The sequence below is a fragment of the Vespula vulgaris genome, chromosome 10 (genome assembly GCF_905475345.1).
Source record: "Vespula vulgaris chromosome 10, iyVesVulg1.1, whole genome shotgun sequence".
NCBI lineage: Eukaryota > Metazoa > Arthropoda > Insecta > Hymenoptera > Vespidae > Vespula > Vespula vulgaris.
Genome location: NC_066595.1, coordinates 1,061,660 through 1,084,767, shown reverse-complemented (window position 1 = coordinate 1,084,767; position 23,108 = coordinate 1,061,660). Strand labels below are relative to the sequence as shown.

General features: G+C 35.2%; 5 protein-coding genes and 1 long non-coding RNA gene across 13 annotated transcripts in view; 4 read left to right on the top strand and 2 right to left on the bottom strand.

The window, feature by feature from the left end:
- The window catches only part of LOC127067091 (uncharacterized), a 148,966-nt gene extending 146,422 nt beyond the window's left edge, over positions 1-2,544 (top strand). The window contains exon 9 of the mRNA XM_051001620.1: positions 2,315-2,544. Coding sequence (XP_050857577.1) covers positions 2,315-2,363 — 49 coding nt within the window. The 3' untranslated portion in view covers positions 2,364-2,544. The remainder of the gene's footprint in view (positions 1-2,314) is intronic.
- Positions 2,545-8,022: 5,478 nt separating this feature from the next.
- LOC127066685 (transcription factor HES-4-like) lies at positions 8,023-12,986 on the top strand. 4 transcript variants are annotated; one of them, XM_051000701.1, is made up of 5 exons: positions 8,023-8,332; positions 8,421-8,539; positions 9,149-9,238; positions 11,089-11,433; positions 11,574-12,986. In XM_051000701.1, the coding sequence occupies exons 2-5, from the start codon at positions 8,486-8,488 to the stop codon at positions 11,958-11,960; spliced, it is 876 nt and encodes a 291-aa protein (XP_050856658.1). In that variant the 5' UTR covers positions 8,023-8,332; positions 8,421-8,485; the 3' UTR covers positions 11,961-12,986. The 4 variants fall into 4 exon arrangements, with proteins under 4 accessions (XP_050856658.1, XP_050856661.1, XP_050856657.1 ...); XM_051000704.1 differs by lacking the exon at positions 8,421-8,539 and having other exon boundaries at positions 8,033-8,066; XM_051000700.1 differs by lacking the exon at positions 8,023-8,332 and having other exon boundaries at positions 8,405-8,539.
- Positions 8,405-13,581, bottom strand: LOC127066699 (uncharacterized). The gene is made up of 3 exons (XR_007782480.1): positions 13,451-13,581; positions 13,261-13,359; positions 8,405-8,900 (listed from the first exon to the last, which is right to left on the bottom strand). It is a non-coding gene; the product is annotated as an uncharacterized LOC127066699 (long non-coding RNA).
- A 13-nt stretch (positions 13,582-13,594) lies between these two features.
- LOC127066688 (breast cancer metastasis-suppressor 1-like protein) lies at positions 13,595-15,469 on the top strand. Its single transcript, XM_051000710.1, has 4 exons — positions 13,595-13,724; positions 13,970-14,128; positions 14,211-14,433; positions 14,574-15,469. Exons 3-4 carry the CDS (start codon positions 14,216-14,218, stop codon positions 15,046-15,048), a joined length of 693 nt encoding a protein of 230 aa, XP_050856667.1. The 5' UTR covers positions 13,595-13,724; positions 13,970-14,128; positions 14,211-14,215; the 3' UTR covers positions 15,049-15,469.
- Positions 15,470-15,750: 281 nt separating this feature from the next.
- On the top strand, positions 15,751-20,190 carry LOC127066677 (ribosomal oxygenase 1). 5 transcript variants are annotated; one of them, XM_051000687.1, is made up of 6 exons: positions 15,751-16,497; positions 16,594-16,810; positions 16,892-17,169; positions 17,258-17,990; positions 18,075-18,261; positions 18,341-20,190. In XM_051000687.1, exons 1-6 carry the CDS (start codon positions 16,191-16,193, stop codon positions 18,410-18,412), a joined length of 1,794 nt encoding a protein of 597 aa, XP_050856644.1. In that variant the 5' UTR covers positions 15,751-16,190; the 3' UTR covers positions 18,413-20,190. The 5 variants fall into 5 exon arrangements, with proteins under 5 accessions (XP_050856644.1, XP_050856642.1, XP_050856641.1 ...); XM_051000685.1 differs by having other exon boundaries at positions 15,754-16,130; positions 16,191-16,810; XM_051000684.1 differs by having other exon boundaries at positions 15,755-16,072; positions 16,191-16,810.
- On the bottom strand, positions 18,754-19,557 carry LOC127066694 (multiple coagulation factor deficiency protein 2 homolog). Its single transcript, XM_051000715.1, has 4 exons — positions 19,406-19,557; positions 19,232-19,318; positions 18,995-19,152; positions 18,754-18,913 (listed from the first exon to the last, which is right to left on the bottom strand). The coding sequence occupies exons 1-4, from the start codon at positions 19,555-19,557 to the stop codon at positions 18,777-18,779; spliced, it is 534 nt and encodes a 177-aa protein (XP_050856672.1). The 3' UTR covers positions 18,754-18,776.
- Positions 20,191-23,108: the final 2,918 nt, after the last annotated feature.

Genomic DNA, 23,108 nt, shown 5'->3' with positions numbered 1-23,108 from the left:
GGGGATATATCGATATCACATTATTTGCAGCAGATAAATAAACGAAATTTTGTTATTAATAACAATGATCGAGCAACAGCACGAGAATACCGTCGAATGTAATCTTACAAAGGATAATGGCAGGGGATAAGTTGATAAAAAAAAAAGAAAGAAAAGAATAAACAAAAAAGAAAGAAGAAAAAAAAGAAAACAAAGAAAAGAAAAAAGAGAGAAAACAAAAAAAGAGTTAAAAGTCAGTCAAAATTACAAGTCAGCTGTATCAAGTCCGACACAAAGTCCGCAAAACGTTCCCCCTTTCTTCTTTCTCTTTACGCATTTCTTCGTTCCTCTTGTCTAACCTTCGAAGCCGCATATTCTCACGCAAAATTTCAATTTCCGGTCCATCGGGAACCGAGCGCACGTAGAAAGTCTGATCGCCGACGTCAATGGCCGGCCTTACGCGTGAAATCATACGTTTCGTTTCTTCTCTTTCTCGTTTTTGCTCTTGCAAATACGAAAGAGACTGTTAACTTCTTTTTCCTTCTTCTTCGTCTTCGTCTTCTTCTTCTTCTTGTTCTTCTTCTTTGCCAGTTGAATTCATTTCTCTTTTTCTTTCTCTCCTCTCCTTTCCGGGGATACACAAAGTTGTATTATTAAAAATCAAAACACGAAGGGACTAACACGCGATTCGGTCGGTAGTTTTCTGAATGGAAAGCTTAGCAAACGAACGTTTGAATCACCGATCACAGATGAACGAAAAAGAAAGAAGAATAAAAAAAAGAAAACAGAGAGAAAAAGAGAGAGACAGAGAAAGGAAGAGAGAATTAAGCAGGATATACGCGCGACGTACGTCACCTGGATTCTCTCGAATCCATATATAAATATAAATCTCTGGACAACCTGAATCTATCTCATTGTTGTTTCATGAATATTCAAGCGTAGCATTATCGTAGAAATCGTTTCGGCCGAGCGCACGTTTCCCTCGAAACGATCGTGGGAATACCGATCTATTGCTCGATCCATAAAAATTCGAGCGTGGGCATTTGATATAGTGAACGAAAAAAAAGAGAGAGAGAGAGGAAAACAAAAAAAAAGAAGACAGTAAAATTCGATATGTGGGTCAGAAGACAGGTGACTAAATCCTGCGAACCACGCTTCCGTGGATTTCGTATATAATTTAGCATACGTATGCACCCATAAGCATATTCGAATTATCGCATGTTAAGCGTTATAACGAGAGGGAGTTTACGTAAGTTGTCGAGAAATTCGTAATGACACGCTGATGAAAAAAAAAAACAGCAAAAAGAAATAAATAAAAGAAAGGTAATGGAATCGATGATCGCGTTACTACGACGTATGCGTAACGATATGATTTCACGAAAAGTTTTACTCCGACGGAATATCGATCTCGATCGTGACGTAACAGATGTATAAAAGAAAAATAAAAAAAAGAAAGAAAAAGTCAAAAAGAGCGGTGAAAAAAAGGTAAGGAGAAAAGTTGGAAGAAAATCTGAAAATTTGTCGTAGATGAAAGAGAGACAAAAAAAGAGAGAGAGAGAAAGAGAGAAAGAAAGAAAAGAAAAGAAAAAAAAAAGAAAAAAAATGAGAGAAAAAAGGAGCCAGGAGAAGGTAGACGCGTGCTTGGCACGACGGACGCGTGCACGCGAGAGTGACGCTGGTGGTAGTATGAGGATAAGGAGGGAAAAGAAGGGAGGTGTGGATGGAGGAAGAAGTAGAAGAAGACGAAGAAGAAAACGAAGACGAAGAAGAAGACGAAGAAGAAGACGAAGACGAAGAAGAAGAAGAAGAAGAAGAAGCGAGCGAGCGAGCAAAAGGGGCCCCTGTCGGAGGCTACCGTGAGAACGAGGCGAGGCCTCGCGTCCCACACGTTGCTCCCTCTCGAACGTTGTCGGTAGCGTCGTCGGGCCCCTATGTCGGGCCCATCGGCGAGCCCCTCGGGTAACTTCGTCGGCAGGCGCTGCTGGCGGCACTGCCACTGCCGAGATCGGCACGGGACCTCGGGGCCCGTGCGCGACAGAGACAACGACAGGCGCGAGCCCCACACGCGACTCGCACACGTCCGAGCCGCGAGCGCAAACCGCCTTTTCCTCCTCCTTCTCCTCCTTCTCCTTCTCCTTCTCCTCTTTCTCCTTCTCTACCTCTCCCTTTTTCTTCTCCTTCTTCTTCTCTTTCTCCTCTCATCGATGATACTTTTCTTCCTCTTCCTTTTCCATCTTCCCTTCGATCTTCTCACCCTTCTCTCGATCTTTTACATTTTACCTCCGCGAGACTTTTACTTCGTTAATTGGATATTGTTTTAATCTTTTAATTACAGAGAGAAAGAGAGAGAGAGAAAGAAGAAAGGGAGAAGAAATGGAAGATAATTTTTGCGATTAGAAAATTCAACTTAATACGTGATAGATAATACCTAATTAGCATGCAACTAACTCGAGTATAACTATTGTCAAAACTGTCTCTTCCTTTTGATTTGAATAATTTTTTATTTAGAATAATAATGGAAATGTTGAAATTAATAAGTAATTGCTTCATTCGGGTTTTATCTCGTTATATTACTGCTTATGTCGTCCTTGTCTCGTCGATTTTTTAACTACTGCTAGAAAGGTAAGTAAAACAAAATTGTTATTACTTTTTACCTCTGCTTTTTTTTTTTCTTCGTTAGATTGTTAAGCGTCATCCGTTCGGCTGAAACTCAAACAACATCTCTCTCTCTCTCTCTCTCTCTCTCTCTCTCTCTCTCTCTCTCTCTCTCTCTCTCTCTTCCTCACTCTTTCTTCCCTTTCTTTTTCGAAAACAACGACGCTTTTATCGTAACCGCGGAGACATATTTTTCCGTCGGTTCTCGAAGCCAGACGAATAGCCGGTTCGTGCATAGGTGTAAACCGTGCTATTCTCGTATCGTTCGTGGAAGACATTCCAGGCGAGGCTATATAGGCATCCTCGATAACACGATAGCTGCCTGCTAAACGCACCGATTTCTTAGCCGACACCGAGCAAAGAGATAAAAGCTCGACAATTTTCTTTACGACGTCTTCGTGATTTTTATTTATATATCGTCGACCTATTCGAGAATTCCAAGGCATCTAACTAACCCTCGTCTTAACTACCGAGACACGTTTTGTTTTTGAAATATTCTCTATCCATGAGTCATTATCTCGAATTACGATATAACAACACGTTGTTATCGTTATAATATTTTCTACGTGTTCTTACATTAGGTAATATACCTAAATATACATACTTATATAACATCTACTTACACACAATGTCACACTTTCGCCGTAAACGTATCTTCAAAAAAGTAAATAAATAAATAAATAAATAAATAATGATAGAACCAATTCAAAAGAAGAAATGACGCCATTCGAAGACGAAAACGATAATCGTAATGATACGAATTTCAAATAAAAGATAGATAGAAAGAAAGAAAGAAAGAAAGAAAGAAAGAAAGAAAGAAATAAAGAACGAAAGAGAACGGTCGTGTAATTTAACGTTTCACACGGGTGACGGAAACTTCTTCGAAGAGGGCGGGTTTTGAGTCAACAAATCGGCCAAGAGAACAGCATTCCCTGTGCTCGCGAGCCGTGCCCTGGTAAGGACGAACGGAAGAGAGAAAAAGAGAAAGAGAGAGAGAGACAGAGCAAAGAAAAAAATTAAAAAAGGAGAAGGAGAAGGGCACGCGTGTATATCCTCGGCGTCTTAAGCGAGAGCCTCTGGCTGGCTCCGCAATCAGACGCGATAAAGCAAAGAGAAGGAAACGTGGCTACCACTTTTTACCTGCACGCGAGAGACGATGTACTCTCTCAACTCGTAAACCGCCAAGTACGAAGAGAGAAAGAAAGAAAGAGAGAGAGAGGGAGAGAGAGAGAGAGGGAGAGAGGGAGAGGAAGAGAGAGAAAGAACATCGATTTTCTACCGTGAGCATGCGAAACGACACGATGAACGTGAGAGAAGGGCTAAAAGGGAAGGAACACTCTACGGAAAAGAAGAAGAAGAGGAGGAGGAGGAGGAGGAGAAGGAGGAGAAGGAGGAAGAAGGAGAAGAAGAAGAAGGGCAGTTGAACGCACGGTTGTAAGAAGAGATATAAAGTGGCGCACGAATTGAAATTCTTCACCGACGGTACTTTATACTCCGAACGAAAATCGTGAGTCGCCTAAGTACGAGACTTCAAACTTCTTCTTCTTCTTCTTCTTCTTCTTCTTCTTCTCCTCCTCCTTTTTATTTTTCTTTTATTTCGTCCTTTTTTTCTCCCCTTCTTCTCGTCCCTCTTTTTCAAGGAAAAATAAAAAGAGAAAACGAAAATGAAGAAGAAGATCGTCTTCGTCTTCAATACCAAGATTATTCTTCGGTGTAAACTACTACCTTCTTACAAAACTCCATTTTATTATATTATTATTGAAATGCACGCGCTCGTTATTCGCTTTCCAAAAAGTTAATTCATATATGCACAGTCTTTTAGCTTCTCTTTTACAAAGGACTCATGAAAACTTTTTCATCGCGCGTTTAATACGCCGAATCTGTGATTGGGAACAAAGAAAAAAGAAAAAGTGAAGGAAATCGATCGTTTTGTCGTTAATTTTCGTGCATAGCAACCAGTCACGCAGAGATCGTTTGATGAAGCCGACCGTCCATCTAGTTTTTACTTAAGATTAGAAAACCATCGAAATGCGTCTGGGATCTATCGAAACATTTCTCTGATATTCGTAGATATTATCCATACAACTCATTCATATCGTAACTCACTTACTTACGTTAAGACGTAAACAAATATTTCAAACTATTAATAAATGAAAAAGTCTTGAATAAGAGTAATATAAATTCAATTAAATCGATTAATTTTCTTTACGAGTCTATCATTTCATAAAAAAGTGTTATCCTATACATACAATAATAACAATTAACAACAATATAACAAACAATAAGTACTTTTCGATAATTTCGAAACATTTTCCTTCTTTTTTATTATTTTTCTAAATAATTCATGTGAATACCGAACGTCTTAACTCGAATTTGCCATCGTAAGAATTAAAATTTAATGAATGCTTTATACGCGATAACGATTATCTTAATCTTGAATGAATTATTCTTAATAGACGAAATGTACGTAATTTTAATCGAGATATTTTACTTTTTTTTTTTTTTCTTTTAATAATAATTCTTATGAGAACGAGTATCTTGAAATTGTGAACTTGAATTTGACGTCGTTACAAAAACACTCGCGTATTTCTTTCGATAAAGATATTAAACAAAAGAAATATATACATATATACATTTTATAAATAATATATATATATATGAAGAAAGAGAAAAAGAATGAGAAGGTTCGAATGTCAAGGAGACAGACGTCGTCGTCCTCATGGCGACGTCAGAGGTTCCATTGACGCCGACGTGGCGTCAAGAGGAGCCGTTGTAAAACGACTAGTAAACATTCGCACGCTTTTGGCCGCTTCGTAAGCCATATATATGTATTATGTACATTCCAGACTTGCGATACGATATACCACTTCCCTTCTACCCTCTCCTTCTACCTCCTCCTTTACCCCCTCCTTTACACCCTCCTTTATCCCCTCCTTTACCCCCTTTCTCCTTCCCTTTCATCATCGCAAAATACGATAAGAACTCACAAGGATAAGAACTTCGAACGCGCACGGTGACATCACTAATTATTGTTTTCCTTCCTAGTATTCCGAGAGCTTGTCCGTGATGTCTGCTCGTCCTCCTGAAAAGTTACTTGAGAACTGTGAGACTCTTCATCGAATAGTATCGTTCGAAACGAAATCTTTTTAATTAATAATTAAATTCAGATAACAAAAGAGAGAGAAAGAGAGAGAGTTATCAATAAGCATTTTATGCAACGATGAACGTCTCATTGTTAACTTTTTATAACTCGATGTAACCACTTTTTCGTCACACTTTTTTTTACACAACATTGATTTTTGAAAATATAAGTTGTACTTAATATAGTTGTACTTAATCATTATTGCGGTATAGTTGTAGTAGATTGTAGTAGTTGTAAAGATTGATATTCGATTTTGTTAGTCGTGAACGAGACAAAAATTGTAATTATTTTTGGTATGAAAAAAAAAAAGAAAAAAGAATATCTCTAAAAAATAAAAATTGAAGAAAAAGAATCGAAGAAAAAAAAAAGGAAGAAAGAGAAAAAGAGAGAGAGAGAGAGAGAGAGAGAGAGAATGACGAAAGGATCCACTTTGATCGCGTCAAGTAAAGACTACGAGGATAAGCATTGGGAGAAACTTCTAAGTATCCGCCGAACACCGACGAGGAATAAGATAATCTTAATGGAGCCACGTCCGGCCTAAGATTCTCTCTTATCTCGCGCGAGAGAAATGCTCGAAAGGTCGTGAGTGAGAAAAAAAGAGAACGAAGAAAGGATCTCCTTTTGGTTTTCGTCGACTATCGATTAAAATGACATTATCTATCTAACGTTCGTTAAATTAATCACGTATTAACGTAATTTAGGATTTCAAAGAGAACAAAAAAAAAGTAGATAAATATTCATATAGTACGTATAGATACACGTACGTCTCCTCAACAATTGATATTTCTATGTACATACATTATTACGTATTTTGATTTTTATACTTTAATCGTAATTTACGTCGAATAAGATCGAAGAAGATTCTCGATTCGCAAAATTGAAATCTCAACGTTGTATGTATAACAATAAGATAGAATAATTCGTTCGACGATCGTTAATATCTTATAAAGCTGACGAGAGTCGAGATAGATAGATAAATAAATAAATAAATAGAAAAAGGAAAGAGAAAACATTTCCTTGAATTCGCTCGTAATTATTGGAACGTCGTTGTTCATCTATTGGCGATCGTCGTACGACGTTACGGCGAGAACAACAATGTTTATATCTTTTCACAACAATATGTCTCGAGACACACATATAAAAGCGCACACATATTCTCATATTCTGCTTACAATTAGACATCAAGGATACAATAAAAACTTCTTTCGATTATTTATCTTCGTAGGAAGAAGAAAGTTAAACGCTAATTCAGCGTATCAGAAGGAAACATTAACATACATATATTGCGTATCAATGCCTTCGGGATATGCAGTCGCAATGAAATTCAAATCGATTTGGAGTATACAAGTTATCTAGCCAAGACGGAGACGCGCGGGCTCTTGTTACCGTCGGAGTCGCCGATATTTTGCAAACAAAATCGACACGCGCCGCCTGCAGTTAGTATATCCCGCAAAACGAGTAATTCGAGTCGGCTTCGTTCTTAAACGAAGTTCGTTCGTTATCGCTGGAACGACGAGCGATTTCCTGGAGAACGGGAAGAGAAAGAAATAGAGTAACTTACATCGGAGTACTATATAGGTAAGTACTTATGTATATATCTACCTACGTGAGTGCATAGTGTTAACAAAAAAAGACAACAAAATATATACATATATATACGATAGAATAAAAAAAAGAAAAAAAAAGATTCGAGCATAATCGACCCTGTCGTTTCATTCGTCCAAAAATTCACATCGACGTGTAATCGATTACAAAAATTACAAGATTATTAATTTCGAACAATAGTAGCGAGTGTACGTCATTTATTTCAACTATCGAACCACTTTCTATACGTGACATAATTCATTTATGCAGATTTATTAAAAGCTTTAAATAAACGTAACGCACATATCGATATTCTTCGCGTATTCGATCAACGCTCTTCACATCCCTTACACGACAGAAATTAATTAACCTTAGAATAATTCTCCCTTTATTTCGAATTTAACAAAACCAGAATAGAAAACTAAAGGAAAAGCGAAAAAAAATGTGCGATTAGTCTTACTCCGTCTTACTCCAAACGAATGGAAAAGGATACAGAAGGAAAGATCATTTGGAGATGGAAGGATGCGTTTCGTTGGTAGCGCCAAAGACCTATCTCAGAAAGTGCCTTCGCCACGGACACGGAGGGTTCGAAGTTGGGTGAGGGTAAGCATACAAGGGGGGAATGCCAAGAAGAGCCGGGAGCATTCGAGTCAGTTCGCGTAGGGACTCGAAGCCGCGCGCCCGCCTTCTCTTTCTCACTCTGTCTGTTTGTATCTCTCTCTCTCTCTCTCTCTCTCTCTCTCTCTCTCTCTCCCTCTCCCTCTCTTTCTATCTCCATCCATCTCTCTCTTTCTCTCTCTCTCGTGTATACACACGCAGACGCACACACCCTCCTCGAAACGTCCTTCCACAATTTTTGTTTTTGTTTTGGTTTCGGTTTTGGTTTTGTTTTTCTTTCTTCTTTTTCTTTTCTTTTCTTTTCTTTTCATTTTCTCTTCGCACACGTACGTAGGTAGGTAGATACGCACCTATGTAAGTAAATAAGTAAGTACACATACACGAGGATCGAAATAAAGTCATAAATAAGACGTCTTTCTTTCGAACATCATTCTCTCGAAAGATTTCGACGCAAGCATATACGACCGATGAGATTGACGAGTTTTAAGGATAACACGAAATCCTGCAATGATGTCGTACGATTGTCCCCATCCGGTTTCAAGGACTTATCGATACAAAAAGGTAAGATAAGTGCGTATCTTTTCTCTTCTTTCTTCTTCTTCTTTATTTTTTTTTTATTCGCTTCATTTTTATTTCCCGGATAAGAGAAGGGGAATAATATTCTTTGTTTTTAATCATCAATTTGCGATAGATCGTGGAACGAAACGATCGTGGATGTAACGTTTAAATACTTACGTCATTGAGTTGAGTGATCGATCGAGGAGTATCAGGATATTTTGTTGATTATTTATTTCTTGGAAATAATGATCAAGAATGAAGACCGTTCGAAGAAAGAAATCTAATCGGACGAGGAGAAAATCGTCGTTATGCGATAGGACACGTCGTCGCTCGCTCGTGACTCTACTCGACTGATCGCTCGAGTCTGAAAGAGAAAAAGAAAGAGAGTGTAAATGATGAATGAAACACGCGTCGAACGACGCGTTTATCGTTATACACGGTGTTCGATAGAAACTATATATAGAAAAACTTATTCGAATGACGAACGAATATCGTCGTTCGTACGTTTCTCTAATAAATGATAAAACAAAAAAGAGAGAGAGAGAGAGAGAGAGAGAGAGAGAGAGAGAGAGAGAGAGAGAGAGAAATAATATCGATCTTTATTCTTTATAGATAACGAAGCCGCTCTTAGAACGAAAGAGACGAGCACGTATCAACCGATGTCTCGACGAATTAAAGGATCTCATGGTGGACGCACTCGAAGTGAGTACGATTTAACAACGTCTGTTATAAAATGTATATATATATATATATATATATATATATATATATATAAATATAAAAAATATCTACCACACGATTTACCATCGCGTGAGAAGCAAAATTACCGATCTTATTATAAAATACACACCGACGAAAACTCCGTAAAAACTTATTATAAAAAGCACCGACTTGTACAGATATTCTTTAGAAACTCGATCGATTTCTCTATTAGTCACAGTCGAAAAACGATATATCGAGTGTCGATTAAACGTCGTTATCTTCGTTCATGCGTGACCGACCGATTAGAAAACTAATTCTAATCGGGAAGATATAACCGTTTAACACGCTCCGTATTAGATATATTTTATTATTCTTTTTTCTCTTCTCTCTTATTTTATAGAAATTATGATTTATTTCTATTTTTACTAATCTTCTATATATATATATGTGTGTGTGTGTGTATACACAAAAATTATTATTTATTAACTAAATTAATAAAACGCGTTAAATAGCACATCCAATCGACATACGCATAAATTCGATCGATAAAGTTTGGTCCAGGTAGCACGTGTCGTGTAATTTTTTTTTTTTTCGAAAAGAAAGGCACGCTTTTTTCTTCTTCTTTTTTTATTTTCTTTTTTAAACCTCGCACGACTCTATTTACGATCTCCGTTCTGCAATTTTACGGATCGCGCGCTCGCGGCAGGAAACGCATTCTCCGGCCGCAACTGCGCGTGGCAAAACTATTTTCCTCCTCTTAAATATATTCCAAGCATCGTGGGAACTCGCTGAAATGTCAACGGCATTACGGACACGGCAACTTTATTAATTATTCGAATAAATTTATCACGATCGCTTCGTGCCTGACATTTTTCTGGCTGTGTTTTTATTTCATTTTTTATTCCATTTTTCTTTTTTTTCTTTCTTTTTTTTTTTCTATACATACTTACATTTTGCAGGCAAACTTACGCAATTCCGATCGCCGACGCGTATTTCAACAGATTATTCATCAAATTGTTTTCGCATAATTAACGAGTAGACAACTAATCGTAAAGTCGAGTATTTTAATAGCATTTAGTGCAAAAATCGTTTTGTATCGATTCGTTCGAAAAATTTCATTGGAAGAAAGTAGGAAATAATTTTTCATCGATGTTATCGCAATTATTTTCTTTTCTTTCTTTTTCTTTATTTTTTTTTCTTTTCTTTTTTTTCTTTTTTGTTAAACAACAATAATAAACAGTATATAGGTATTGGAAAGATAATAAAATTCGAAGAAATGAAGCCTATCGCGTTTCGGTTTGAACGGAAGAACGAAAAACTTTGCGTCGACTTTGGATTTGAATTCGTCTCGGTAATCGAACCGATCCTTTGCTCGTCGTTCTATAAACCAACAAAAGGACGGACCGTGTCCGTTGGGAAAAGAAAAGGATTTCTTCCGTGGCTCGGTCATGCACGACTTTTGATCGGAAAAGGGATCGATCTTCGATAGCGATCGCTCGGTATCGAGAAGTTAGCTCGTGCGAGCGAATCGAATCGAGGAAGAACGAAAGAAGTAACGCGCTGAGATGACGATCCTTAGATACCTATCTTTTATCGTTGTTAGAGAAGAAACTATATATATAAGAAAAAAGAAAAGAAAAAGAAAACTACGAATATCTAAAAAAAGAATACTAAGATGACGTTGCAAATCGTTGTATCTATCGTTAATATGTACATAATTTATTTACTAAAACTTATTCGTCCATCTTATTTCCTTATTATATTTGTCTATCTCTTTTTATTCGTTTGATAATTTTGATAAAAAAGAAAAAGAAAAGAAGATTGAAAATGTTTCGATATATTTCTTCTAGACGGAAGGTGAAAATATCAGTAAATTAGAAAAGGCGGACATTCTCGAATTGACGGTACGTCATTTGCAAAGATTACAAGCTTCTCGTTCCGCCGGTTTGTCTGGTATTTCAACGACGGCAATACCAACAACGCCAATACCAACGACAACAACAACGACGACAATAAAGATGACGACGATGGTTAACGATGAAGCTACTGCTGAAAGTCGATGGCAATCGGGCTTTGGACATTGCGCCACGGAAGCATGTAAATTCTTGGCCACGCTTCCTGGGAAGGCGGCGGAGAATTTGGCCAGGCATCTAGCTATTGGTCTTCAAAATAATTCCAAGATTAACTCGTTGAGCGTGAGTTGTTTATTAATTACCTTCGTAAAATCGCATGGGTTGTTCGCTGAATATAAGAAAAAAGAAAAAAAAAAAAAGAAGAAAAAAGAGATGATGAACTTGTTTCTTTCGATTTTTTCTATCTTTTTTTTATGTTTTAGATCAATCCCAATCTTTCGACGACACTGATCGATCTGGATCCTGGCACCTTAATCGGTCCTTGTCTGATCAATCCAATTCCCTCAACAGACACTAATATAATCGTACCGAATATCGCAATTCCTACTAGCAGAACGAGTCCTTGTGTCAATGTGAAAACAGGAACATTTAAAAGTACGTCAACGGAAACAACGATAGGGTCGTTAGAAAATCGTACGAGATTTCACGGAGACGATCGAAAGCAATTGACATTTGATACTAAAGAAATTCGACGAAATTCTATGGTCAAACGTAAAACGACCAATCATCAGAGAATTAACGCGGAGGACGACGAGGAAATCGATGTTGAACGCGTAGACGATGGTGATCCTATGTGGAGACCTTGGTAGCGAAAAATTTTTTTAATTCGAATCTTATATTATGAAGATGAAGAGAGAAAAAGAGAGAGAGAGAGAGAGAACAAAATATACGATCTTCGTTATATTTGCAAATATAAACAGCTGATCGAGACATTAAAAATATTTTACGAGATAAGATTATTCAGAGAATCTTCGTTGGTTTATATAATATTATTTATCTACATATAGTTAAGAATCAAACTAATTTGGAGTTGTGCTATCTGTAAAATAGCACAACTATAAAATAGATCTATATGAGTAGGATTATAGTATTACGATACTATATTGCTCATTATTTTGGTACATGGCTTTAATTCCGTAGTTATAGCATACTTCACTATACTTTTAATTTTAATACTTTATTATACTCTTAATTTCTACGATATAGTTTAATTTCACCGTATTTCGTAAAAGTGACAAAATATTACCTCTGATTATTAGTAGACGTTTATAAATTATTCGATGACGAATTATATTTTGACTATTCGAATAGAATGATCGAATATAATAGTTTAAACGTTTCATTGAAGCAACGAATCAATCGTTTGAGAGATATCGTACTCGTTTGTATATCGAATTCTTTTTCTTTTCTTTTCTTTTCCTTTTTTTTTTCTTTTTCTTTCAAAATAAGTTTATCGTGTATGACAAGACATATCACTCGGTATAGATATTTATTTTAATTTTCATATAAATATTAATACTTTTTGTGTGATTAACCTGTGATAGCAGAAAGAAAATACAATTATACTTAAAACTTTATTTTATACTATTACATTTATCAATATTTTAATAAAAATATTTTACGCTTTCAGTACGTGCGCTCTGTCCTTACTTTAAGCCTATTCATCATTTTTTGATTTTATAATAGTTTGCGCCATCAACGAGTACAGATATAATTCTTAATGGATTTTGACGAACAAGATCTCATTTTAAAAACGAGGAATCGAAAATGTAATAATCATTTTCTGTGCTAAGATCTCGCCTTTTAAGGTTGTAGATTCCATTTCATATTTTACAATCAAAAATCATTGTAATTCTATGCTATTAATCGTTTTTATGGAATATTGTGCAGTAGTTATTAGAATTTTTGACGAAGCAAAAAAAGGTTATATGCCGAAGAGACGCTCAGAAATTGTGATTCAAGAGGACGATTCGAATGCTCCAGTACATAAATAGATCAAACAAAATTTTAATATAATTTTTTAGAGAAACGCACCGAAAAATTCTAATTTCTTTATTAATTCTTTTTTTTTTTTTTTTTTTTTTTAATTTATTATTAATATCTACTTACGTAATTACACAGCTTATACACCGATACAATAGTCGATACTGTTTCCCTATTGCGCATGTAATTCATTTTTTGTCCATTATGTCGCTGAAGTCACGTACACTACGAACGAAAAGTAGTAAACAACTTTAATCGAATGAAGAATAGAATTTTGATATTTTATCGACGGATGTTAAAAGGAAGTTTTTATTACTTGATGTCGGTATATAGAAATTAACTGTACAATGTGGTGTAATCCGTCGGTAAAACAGACGCAAAACGTAGTCGAACGTTTTACTCATATAATACGCAGGTGCAGAAGTCACGTGGTCCATTTACAAGCTGCTTGAGGCGGCTGCTTGAGTCTCTTAGCGCAGGATTGGCGATTATCATCCTCTTCTTATAAACAAATAACATTTTTGAAGTTTTATAATAAAAATTAATATTCTTTAGTGAATAGAATTAGTGTTAAAATCTCGTTTTCTTAGGTAACAACGATATATATATTACATTACTTTGAAAAATTTTAATGAAAATATTGTATCTTTTAAGCAACAGAAAATTACCAGATCTGTCGAAGAATATTATTAACTTTTGTCAACAATTATAATTTATTTTGGTTTATATTTAATTATATTATATTATATGCACAACATATAACATAATTAATAGTAAAATACTTGTTTGTAGTGAATACGAGTGTGTTTTAAAAATTGAAATTTTGTTTTTGTAGGTTATATATATATATATGGATATATATGTATATATATATCAAAGATTAAGACACATCTATCGTCAAATCGGTAACGGATTTTTTTAGAATTACTTTACATTTAGAATTGTTGATTTTTATGATATACCTTAATCCTCGGTACTCAAAAGCTGACTAAAGGTAATTTATCTTGACACTTAGAGAGTATCGTTTATTAGGTAAATATTGTAGATTATTATTATTTTAAAATGGAAATATGTAGCTCCGATGCCTAGTGTCAAAGATGAATCAGAGCCAGAAGGAGAAGAAATGTCTCATGATAGCAACGATAGTAACCAAAGCTCTGCGTCGTGTGATAGTAGTGCAGAACATAGCGATAGCGATGATTCTTCAGAGATGGATGAAGATGAGTGTGAAAGAAGACGAAATGAGTGTATGGAGAATTTAGTTGATTTAGAAAGACAATTTACGTTACTTAAAGAACAGTAAGCATAATGATATAACAAAACCAAAGTAAACTATAATATTTTACGTAAACTATAATATTTATTATAAACCAGAATATTTTTGTTTCAATTATTTCATCCATGATAAATATTAATTATGATATTTTTAATTTCTATAGATTATATCGTGAAAGAATAACACAAGTTGATACCAAATTGGGGGAAGTACGAGTTGGTAAATCGGAAGAATATTTAATACCTTTGGAACGTTTAAAAGAAAATATGAAGACCAAAACGGAAGTTGCTGGAATATTGAAACAATACAGATTACAAAATATACAAAATAAATTTTTAGCTGAAGAACAGGCAGCACTACAAAATTTTGAGAGTGAAAAAGAATTGATTTGGGATTGTATACATAATGATCTTCAAGAGAAAATTCGTAGATTAGAAGAGGATAGAAATAACGTTGATATTCATGCAGATTTATGGTTAAATTCAACCGGTAGAAGGCGTCGAAACCATACAGAGAGAAGGAGAGCAGTTTCTGTAGCAGGACCGTATATCGTTTATATGCTTAATGATGCTGATATTTTGGAAGATTGGGCATTGATTAAAAAGAGTCTGAGTAGTCGAAAAACTGAAATAATTTAAGACATAAATCTAATATGTCAATATGTGGACATACATGAATGTGTAGTGTCATATTACAAAATTAACAAATCTTTTTCTTTTAAAGTTAACTGTGACAACAGTTACTTCTAATGCAGACATCGTTTTGAGTTTCCACATCTATGATATGTGCCTTTAAGTGCAATGAACTAAACGAGGATTAAGAACTCCTTTGCATTGTGAAGAACTGTTAAGCACAATGAGTGGTTAAGGTGAAAATCTGAGAAAAATCTTTAAACTGTACCAATGCTTATGCTTTTTTGTAAAGAAGCATACGAATTCAAAGGATTTTACCAATTACGCGTCTAAATTTTATATTGTAAAATAATAAAGACATTTAAATTAATTAACTATAACGATAACAGTAAAAATTTTAAATAACAACGTAAATAATGTAAATAAATCACGTTCTCATTGAATAATAATAAATTTAACTTCATAGAAAATTACATAAGGAATTAAATATATAATTTTCTCTTTCGTCTAAAATCATAACAATTACTTTTGTTGCTTTTCTTTTCTTGCCTTTCTTTTCTTTTCTTTTCTTTTTTTTCTTTGTCTTGTTTTGCAAACAGTTTTATTCTCTATAATGGTAATATAATATTCTGCATGATATTGAAGACAACTTGTATCATATTACATACGAATACTTTATATTTTGCAATAAAAGTTAAATGCATAAATATTGTATTCTGAAACCCTACACCACCAGTCAACTTTAGAAGAGTGCTTCTAAAATCTAAATTTAATTCCTCATTCAATTACTAGATGACGCCGGATTTCATTTGAAAGAGAACTGTATCTACCTGCGTTCAAGTGGTGAATAACGTGCGCACGATTTAAAAAAATCTTTTTCCTTTATTAATAAATTCAATTTTACAGAAAGAAGGTAGATAAAATATACTCATAAATAACGAAAATAACTTTTATTATCAACGTGTAACCGTGTAAACAGAAAAATGGGACTTGGTGTTGTTAACTGAATTGATGCACAAGTTAATTGAAGGTTATAATCGTCATAACCTTTTCCATCAACAGAAATTGTCAATATTTCTTATAATAAAGTATATAAGTAATTAAAAATTGTTAAATAGTATACATTTTTGAACTTTTGATAATTACAGATGGCTTCAGAGAACGAACAAATCTCTGCATTTGCTGCATATGCAATGAAACGTAAAAATAGAGAGCGTTCGTTACAGTTACTGAAATTACAAAAGATACATTCAAATATGAATGAAAAAAATTCGGTTCAAGTTGTCAATAAAGAAAAAAACACATTACCATCGTCTAGCCATAAGACCCTTAACAAAAATGATAAACAGTCTTCCTCGCCCAAAAGTTCTAATTCTATAACTAAGAAAAATTTGAATACCAAGGAAACGAATAGTTTGGTGAAATCAAAATATAAGAAGTTCAATTATAATAAGAGTAAGAAAAAGAAAAAGAAAAAGTTATTATCAGCTAACGATTGTCACGGCAATGACGAGACGACGACTGACTTAGAAAATTCTTTTTCTATATCAGGCGATAATAATTCACAAATGAATCAATTAGAAGGGGAAACAGTGAAGATAAATAAGAAGACAAAGAAAAGGAAAAGAAATAAAAAGTTACGTTCGACGAAAAATATGAATATCAATTACGATATAGTACATGATAATTTTTTGAAAAATCCCGTTATAAAAAGTAAATTATTGTTTGAATGGTTGATACATCCTTTAGAGATTAATAAGTTTTTTAAGTAAGTATTAGGGAAACAAAAAAATTGTTAATAATATTTACAGACGCATATAGAACGTGTTTAAAGATTTATTTATTTCAGGACGAATTGGGAAAAAGCTCCTGTGCATGTAAAGAGAAATAATTCTAATTATTACAAGATTCTCATGTCAACTCCAATAATTGACAAAATATTAAGAGAACATTATATATTATTTACGAAAAATATCGATATCACATCATACATAGACGGTATAAGAGAAACCCATAATCCTTCTGGTCGTGCCGTTCCTACAGTTGTTTGGGATTATTATTCGAATGGATGTTCAGTGAGAATGTTAAATCCTCAAACTTTTTTACCTAGACTCCATACATTAAATGGTAAGAAAACGGAACTTCATTAATTCGGTTATGTCATCAATGCTATTTTCCAAATATGAATTAATATAAACAAACGAACTTCATGCAGCGACTCTTCAAGAATATTTTGGATGTTTCGTTGGTGCAAATTCTTACTTAACACCACCTGGTAGTCAAGGATTTGCGCCACACTACGACGATATAGAAGCTTTCATATTGCAAATTGAGGGAAAGAAAAGATGGAGGTTATATAAATCATCGAAAAACAGCGACTGTTTGCCGAGATATTCATCCAAAGATTTTGATCAGTCAGAACTAGGAGAACCTATTCTAGATACCGTAGTAGAAGCAGGAGATCTTTTGTATCTCCCACGTGGAACTATACATCAAGGAGAAACCATTTATAACAGTCATAGTTTGCACGTTACTTTGAGTGTTTATCAAAAAAATAGTTGGGGTGATTTCTTAGAAAAATTGCTTCCAGATGCATTACAAAAAGCAATTGCGAATGATGTACATTTTCGTCAAGGATTACCTCTTGATTATTTAAAATATTTTGGTTTTGTACATTCTACAAATAAATCTGATTATAGGAACTCCTTCAGAGAAAATGTCGAGTGTTTAATTAATCGTATTATAGAACATATCGATATAGACAAAGCAGCCGACGAAATGGCAAAAAGTCATATTCATGATTTCTTGCCACCTGTCCTTGTAGATTATGAACGACAATGTTCTATAGCCCAAGATGGAGAAAGAATGACGAAGGAAGGAATTGTAGAAAATCATGTGGAAATTGAATTCAATACGAAGATACGATTATTAAGGTCTCATTGTATAAGGTAATTCGCTTTCTGATTAATCTTTAATGCTAATTGATATTCTATTACACTCTCGATGATATCTCTATTGTTCTATGCGATTAGATTGGTAGAAGAGTCAGACACGTACAGGATATATTATTCTTGTGAAAATTCCAAAGAATATCACGAATACGAACCACAATTTTTAGAAGTCGACGAAAAATTTGTACCCGCTATAAAGGAAATAATTTGTCGTTTTCCCCAATTTGTAGAGGTCGAAGAATTACCAATTACTGAACAGGATGATAAAGTAAGTTTAAGAAAAACAAAATCATTTACATCGTATTGCACATAATATAATAATTCATAATGATATTTATAACACACAGATTCTGATAGTAAGAGATCTTTGGGAAAGAGGTATTTTAATAACGAAAGATCCCTTATGCACATTGGATTGAGCTGACAAATAATTGGCAAACTATTTATGCGGAGAATCGATTTTGATTTTTTTCTTTCGCTTGTTCTTTTTCTTTTATTGATTTATATCAACGTTTATCTTACAATTAGACGTCAATTCCATCTTTTATCTTTTATCTTTACCACTTGAGAACGATCAAAGTCATATATAAAAATTATACATTGAAATATTTAATTATGTTGTAAATGCAAAAATCGTCTAACTAAAAATACTTTAATATTGTCTACGGAATACAATTTTTCTCATGATCGTGCTTGAAGTCATATTTAATGTTATAAAAAAGATACGTGTGAATTGTTAATTCTAAAGAATATTTATAAATACGAATGAACATGATCTTTCTTTTATTCTTTCATATTATTTCTACCGTTTCTTTTTGCTTGCGTAATATGATCCTTTCGCCTTCCCAAGACAAATTCAACGTATCCTAAATAACCATCGTTATCCAAATCATCTTCTTCCAACACTCTATCTATGAAACCTTGTAATATAAAAAATACAATTTCGTAAAGTCAAAAATAATCATCGTAAAAATCGTGACAAATTTATCCGTATTTCTTACCTACGATCCGTGGCAATTCGTCTTCTTGTATTTGTGGCTCATCCTCCACAAAATTTCTACCTTCTTCATCGACCATATTATATTCGTGAAAAGTATGTTGAATGGCATGAAGAATTTCAAGGCCATCTAATTTCGTGTTATTATCGATATCGTGCACTCTACGATTAAAAGATACTAATCAAGTTCTTTACGATACGTGTAACGATACTTAACTGGAGATAATTCGACAAATCCTACTTGAAGTAATGGAATTCGATCTCCTGTTCGCTCATTTTGGAAAAATCAAGCTGGGACGCTATCGGTCCCATGTCTTCTTTCAAATGACTAAAAACGATAAAACATTTACATATATTTCGTGGAAGGTGAAAGGAATGGTTGGATCGTTATAACAAATATTTATGGAAAACGAACGTGGCATCGTGAAGCAATTCGGTATCTTGCGTCAACTTAACACCTTTATGAGGTGAATAATGATGATGGGAAACGGAGCTTCTCGGATGATGTGGACCACGTAATCCGACCGCAGAAGCGATACATAGACCGAAGAAAAATGCTAACAGCATTTGTTAGTCTGAAACACTTCAACGAAAGTGAAACATCAGCGGATCAAGAGAAGCAGCAAAGTCATGCGTTAAAGAAACATGTACGGATTCGCTTAAGCATCATTTTAATTCGATCAGCAGTTTGGATAGGTGGGATCAGTTTCTATCATCGTTTCTTTCCTAATGTTCACTGATCAGCAAAAGTTCGTAAGAACGAAGGGTAGAATCGACATTGAACGACATTCCGATTACGTCCAGACGACAATAGGACCTGCTGGGTCACGTTCATCGGGCATGTTGCTATAGAAGCACCTATTCGTTCTTGAAGGGGTCGAATACCCCCTTGGCTAGCGACAGATGGACGGTAGAGGGGGTCCCGATAATTATTATGCGATTACCCACAAGCCCATTGATTTAGTTTGAACCCCAGGGATATACCGTTCGGTACTTGTACTACGCTCTTATCATAAGTTACTATTAAACTTGACATTTTTATTCCGACGGAACTTTATTCGTATTGAAATAGAATAATAACGATCGAAAGGAGAATATTATCTTAGACCTAGTGCGAAGATCATAACGTGTAATGCTTGTGAACCGTGTTTGAGAGTTGTATCGAGATGGATATAAATAAAAGGAACATTTTCGAACGCACGCTTTGCGAAAAACGCTCGAATTCATTCGTTTCTCAAATTTCGTGCGCCTTATCCGACAGAGCGTGAATCCAATGGGCGTAGGTGTTAAGAGAGACACAAGAGCGAGCACGAATCTAGGGTATTTAGGAATCAATTTTATAGAGCCGACGGTGGTCGAGCGAGAGTACATATGTTGAGGGGGTGCCCCAAGGGGTTTTTCGATGCAAGTGGACCCCTGTGGTTGTTCACTCCCTCTGAACTTGGAACGAAACACGTTCTTACTCCGAACAACCCTCGACGTACCAGCTACGTCGGCCGTACGGGTGTCGAAATCTATAAATAATTTATATCATTTGGTCCATTCATCCAGGCGGCCCATATGTACCTGTGTCGCCTTACAGGGGACCTATACCAGAACTCGAAATCTTCCTTCCTAGGAAGCATTACAAGCTCGTCTGTCTCTAAGCTGTGTCTGATCCGACGCTAATAGAATGTACCTACCAAACATCGCGAACGTTTCTACAAGCTTTCAAATACTTCATCTATCTCATATTCGAAATATCGTCAACAAGTTGATATTATCAGTTGATAATCGTAAAACGAATAGATTACTTGGAAAGTAAACAAAAAACCTATAAAAACAACCCTCGAATTGAAACTTTAATTATACATCGACATTAAATTTTTTGAAACAGGAGATCGCTTTCATGTAGAGTAAATACATTTTTAAACGACCGGCTGCTATTTTCTAACGCTCCAGAACCGTGACTATCGGCGCTTTCTGTGAACTCGATCTTCGCATATGGAAGGGTGCCCACCCTCTTGCTTTTCCATCTCTCTCTCTCAATTTTCTTTCTCTCTCTCTCTCTCTCTCACACACACACATTCTCTCCCTCTCCCTTCCTCTCTCTCTCTCTCTCGTTAAGCTTGATATAACCTACAAAGCATCCTTCTCAACATCGCCGCCTACGCAAACGCAGGAAAGTCGGACACGGTGAATCAGCTTATTCGGAATAATTGTTAGAGAAATATCGAAGGATAAGTTTATGTTGATATTTACCTGAGACACTTAGTTAATACGATCGATCGTGATCCGACGACAACTTCGATCTATTTTCCCTCGATCTTCCTCCTCTCGTTGACGATACCTCTAGATTTCAGACTTCTCCTTTGCGATGCCGAAGAGCGTGACACTTATCGACGTTTTTCCATGGAGTTTGCGCTCTCGACGAGTTGCTCCCAACTAACGCGCTCATTCTTTGACTTTCCTTCGCGAGATAACTCGCGAACAAGTTGGATGCGTCGACGATTTTTTTACAAATAATCTTTAACGAACTTCGATGGCATTGGATATTTTCAAAATGCATATTTAAAATAAATCCCGAACGATCTAACGTTTGTAATCAAATCGTTGTTAACATGCACGAACCTCCATAAATAAATAAATAAAAAAAAAAGGGAAAAGAAAGAAAGAAAATCAAAGTAATATTTCCAAGCTTTCTCTGATCATCGTTAAGAAACAAAACTGATCATTATTGCTAAACGATAATCATCGTTACTTCATTATACATTGTTGAAGAACGTTCACGTTTTGATGAGCCAGGAATTGAAGTATTAACCGAAGCTCTGATTATATTACTTAATTTCTATATAAACAAATAAATAAAAAATAAAATGAGAGCTATAATTTAAAGATCTCTGATTATCGTTGATAAATAATACCGATCATTATTCCAATCATCGATACCTTATCGGTCATTGTTCATCGTTCACTGTACATTGTTCAAGGTTCATGCCTTGATGAGCAAGGAATCGAAACGTTGGACGATACTCTGATTATTTAATTCCTACATAAATAAAAAAATAAAAAAATAGATAAATAAATAAATAAATAAAAAACCAAACAAAAAGAACAAAAGTAATAATTTAAAGCTTCTTTGATTATTTATTAATACATAATACCGATCATTATTCTAATAATCTGTACTTCGTTGTACATTGTTCAATGTTCACGCTTTGATGAGCAAGGAATTGAAGCGTTAGTTGAAACTCTGGTTATACTACTTAATTCCTCTCGAGTTATTCGAACAAGAGAATAACAAGGCTCCAAGGGAGACTGAATCGTCGCACTATGGACGGATGGATAGTTGGATGGATGGATGGATGGATGGATGGATGGATGGATGGATGGATGGATGGATGGATAAATGGATGGATGAATGGGTGGATGGGTGGGTGAATGGGTGGGTGGATGGTAGAGGTGCACCTGTACCAACGCTTTGACATGTTAATTTTCACGATGGGAAAGGCATTCCCTTGAAAAGTCAATCGCCCCGAGAGAAGGATTTCATTTCGAGGCTGTTCTTTGGTTAACCATAGGACATTATTATAGCACGGTGACACTCGACGAAGGGTTCCGTTGATCCAGATTCGATAATATTTTATGAACTTCAAATTGAATGTGTAACGGTAACGGGATGGCTCTAACGAACTTACCGAACGAGAGAGTTTAAGGACGTTTCTCATGCCGATAATTTTGATTCGTTCTACTCGCCGAAAAATCGAGGATGCGTAGCAGTAGATAGACATGTCGGACAACCTGGGAGGCGGATCCAAATTTCGTTCTTTTTTTTTTTCTTCCTTTTTTTCTTTCCTTTTTTCTTTTATTACTACTACTGTTACTATTACTATTATTATTATTTATTATTATTATTATTATTATTTTCTTCTTTGCGATGTATTAGGAAGGAAAAAGAGGAGGAAAAAGGGGGTGGTGGTGGTGGTGGTGATGATGGTGGTGATGGCGATGGTGAGATGGGAGGGGTTGGCGAGAAAAAGAGGAGGAGTAAAAAGAAGTATGAAGAGAAGAAAGAGAGATGGATGGATAGACGTTTGCGAGAGAGGGAAAAGAAGAAAATGAAAAGGAACGACATGTAC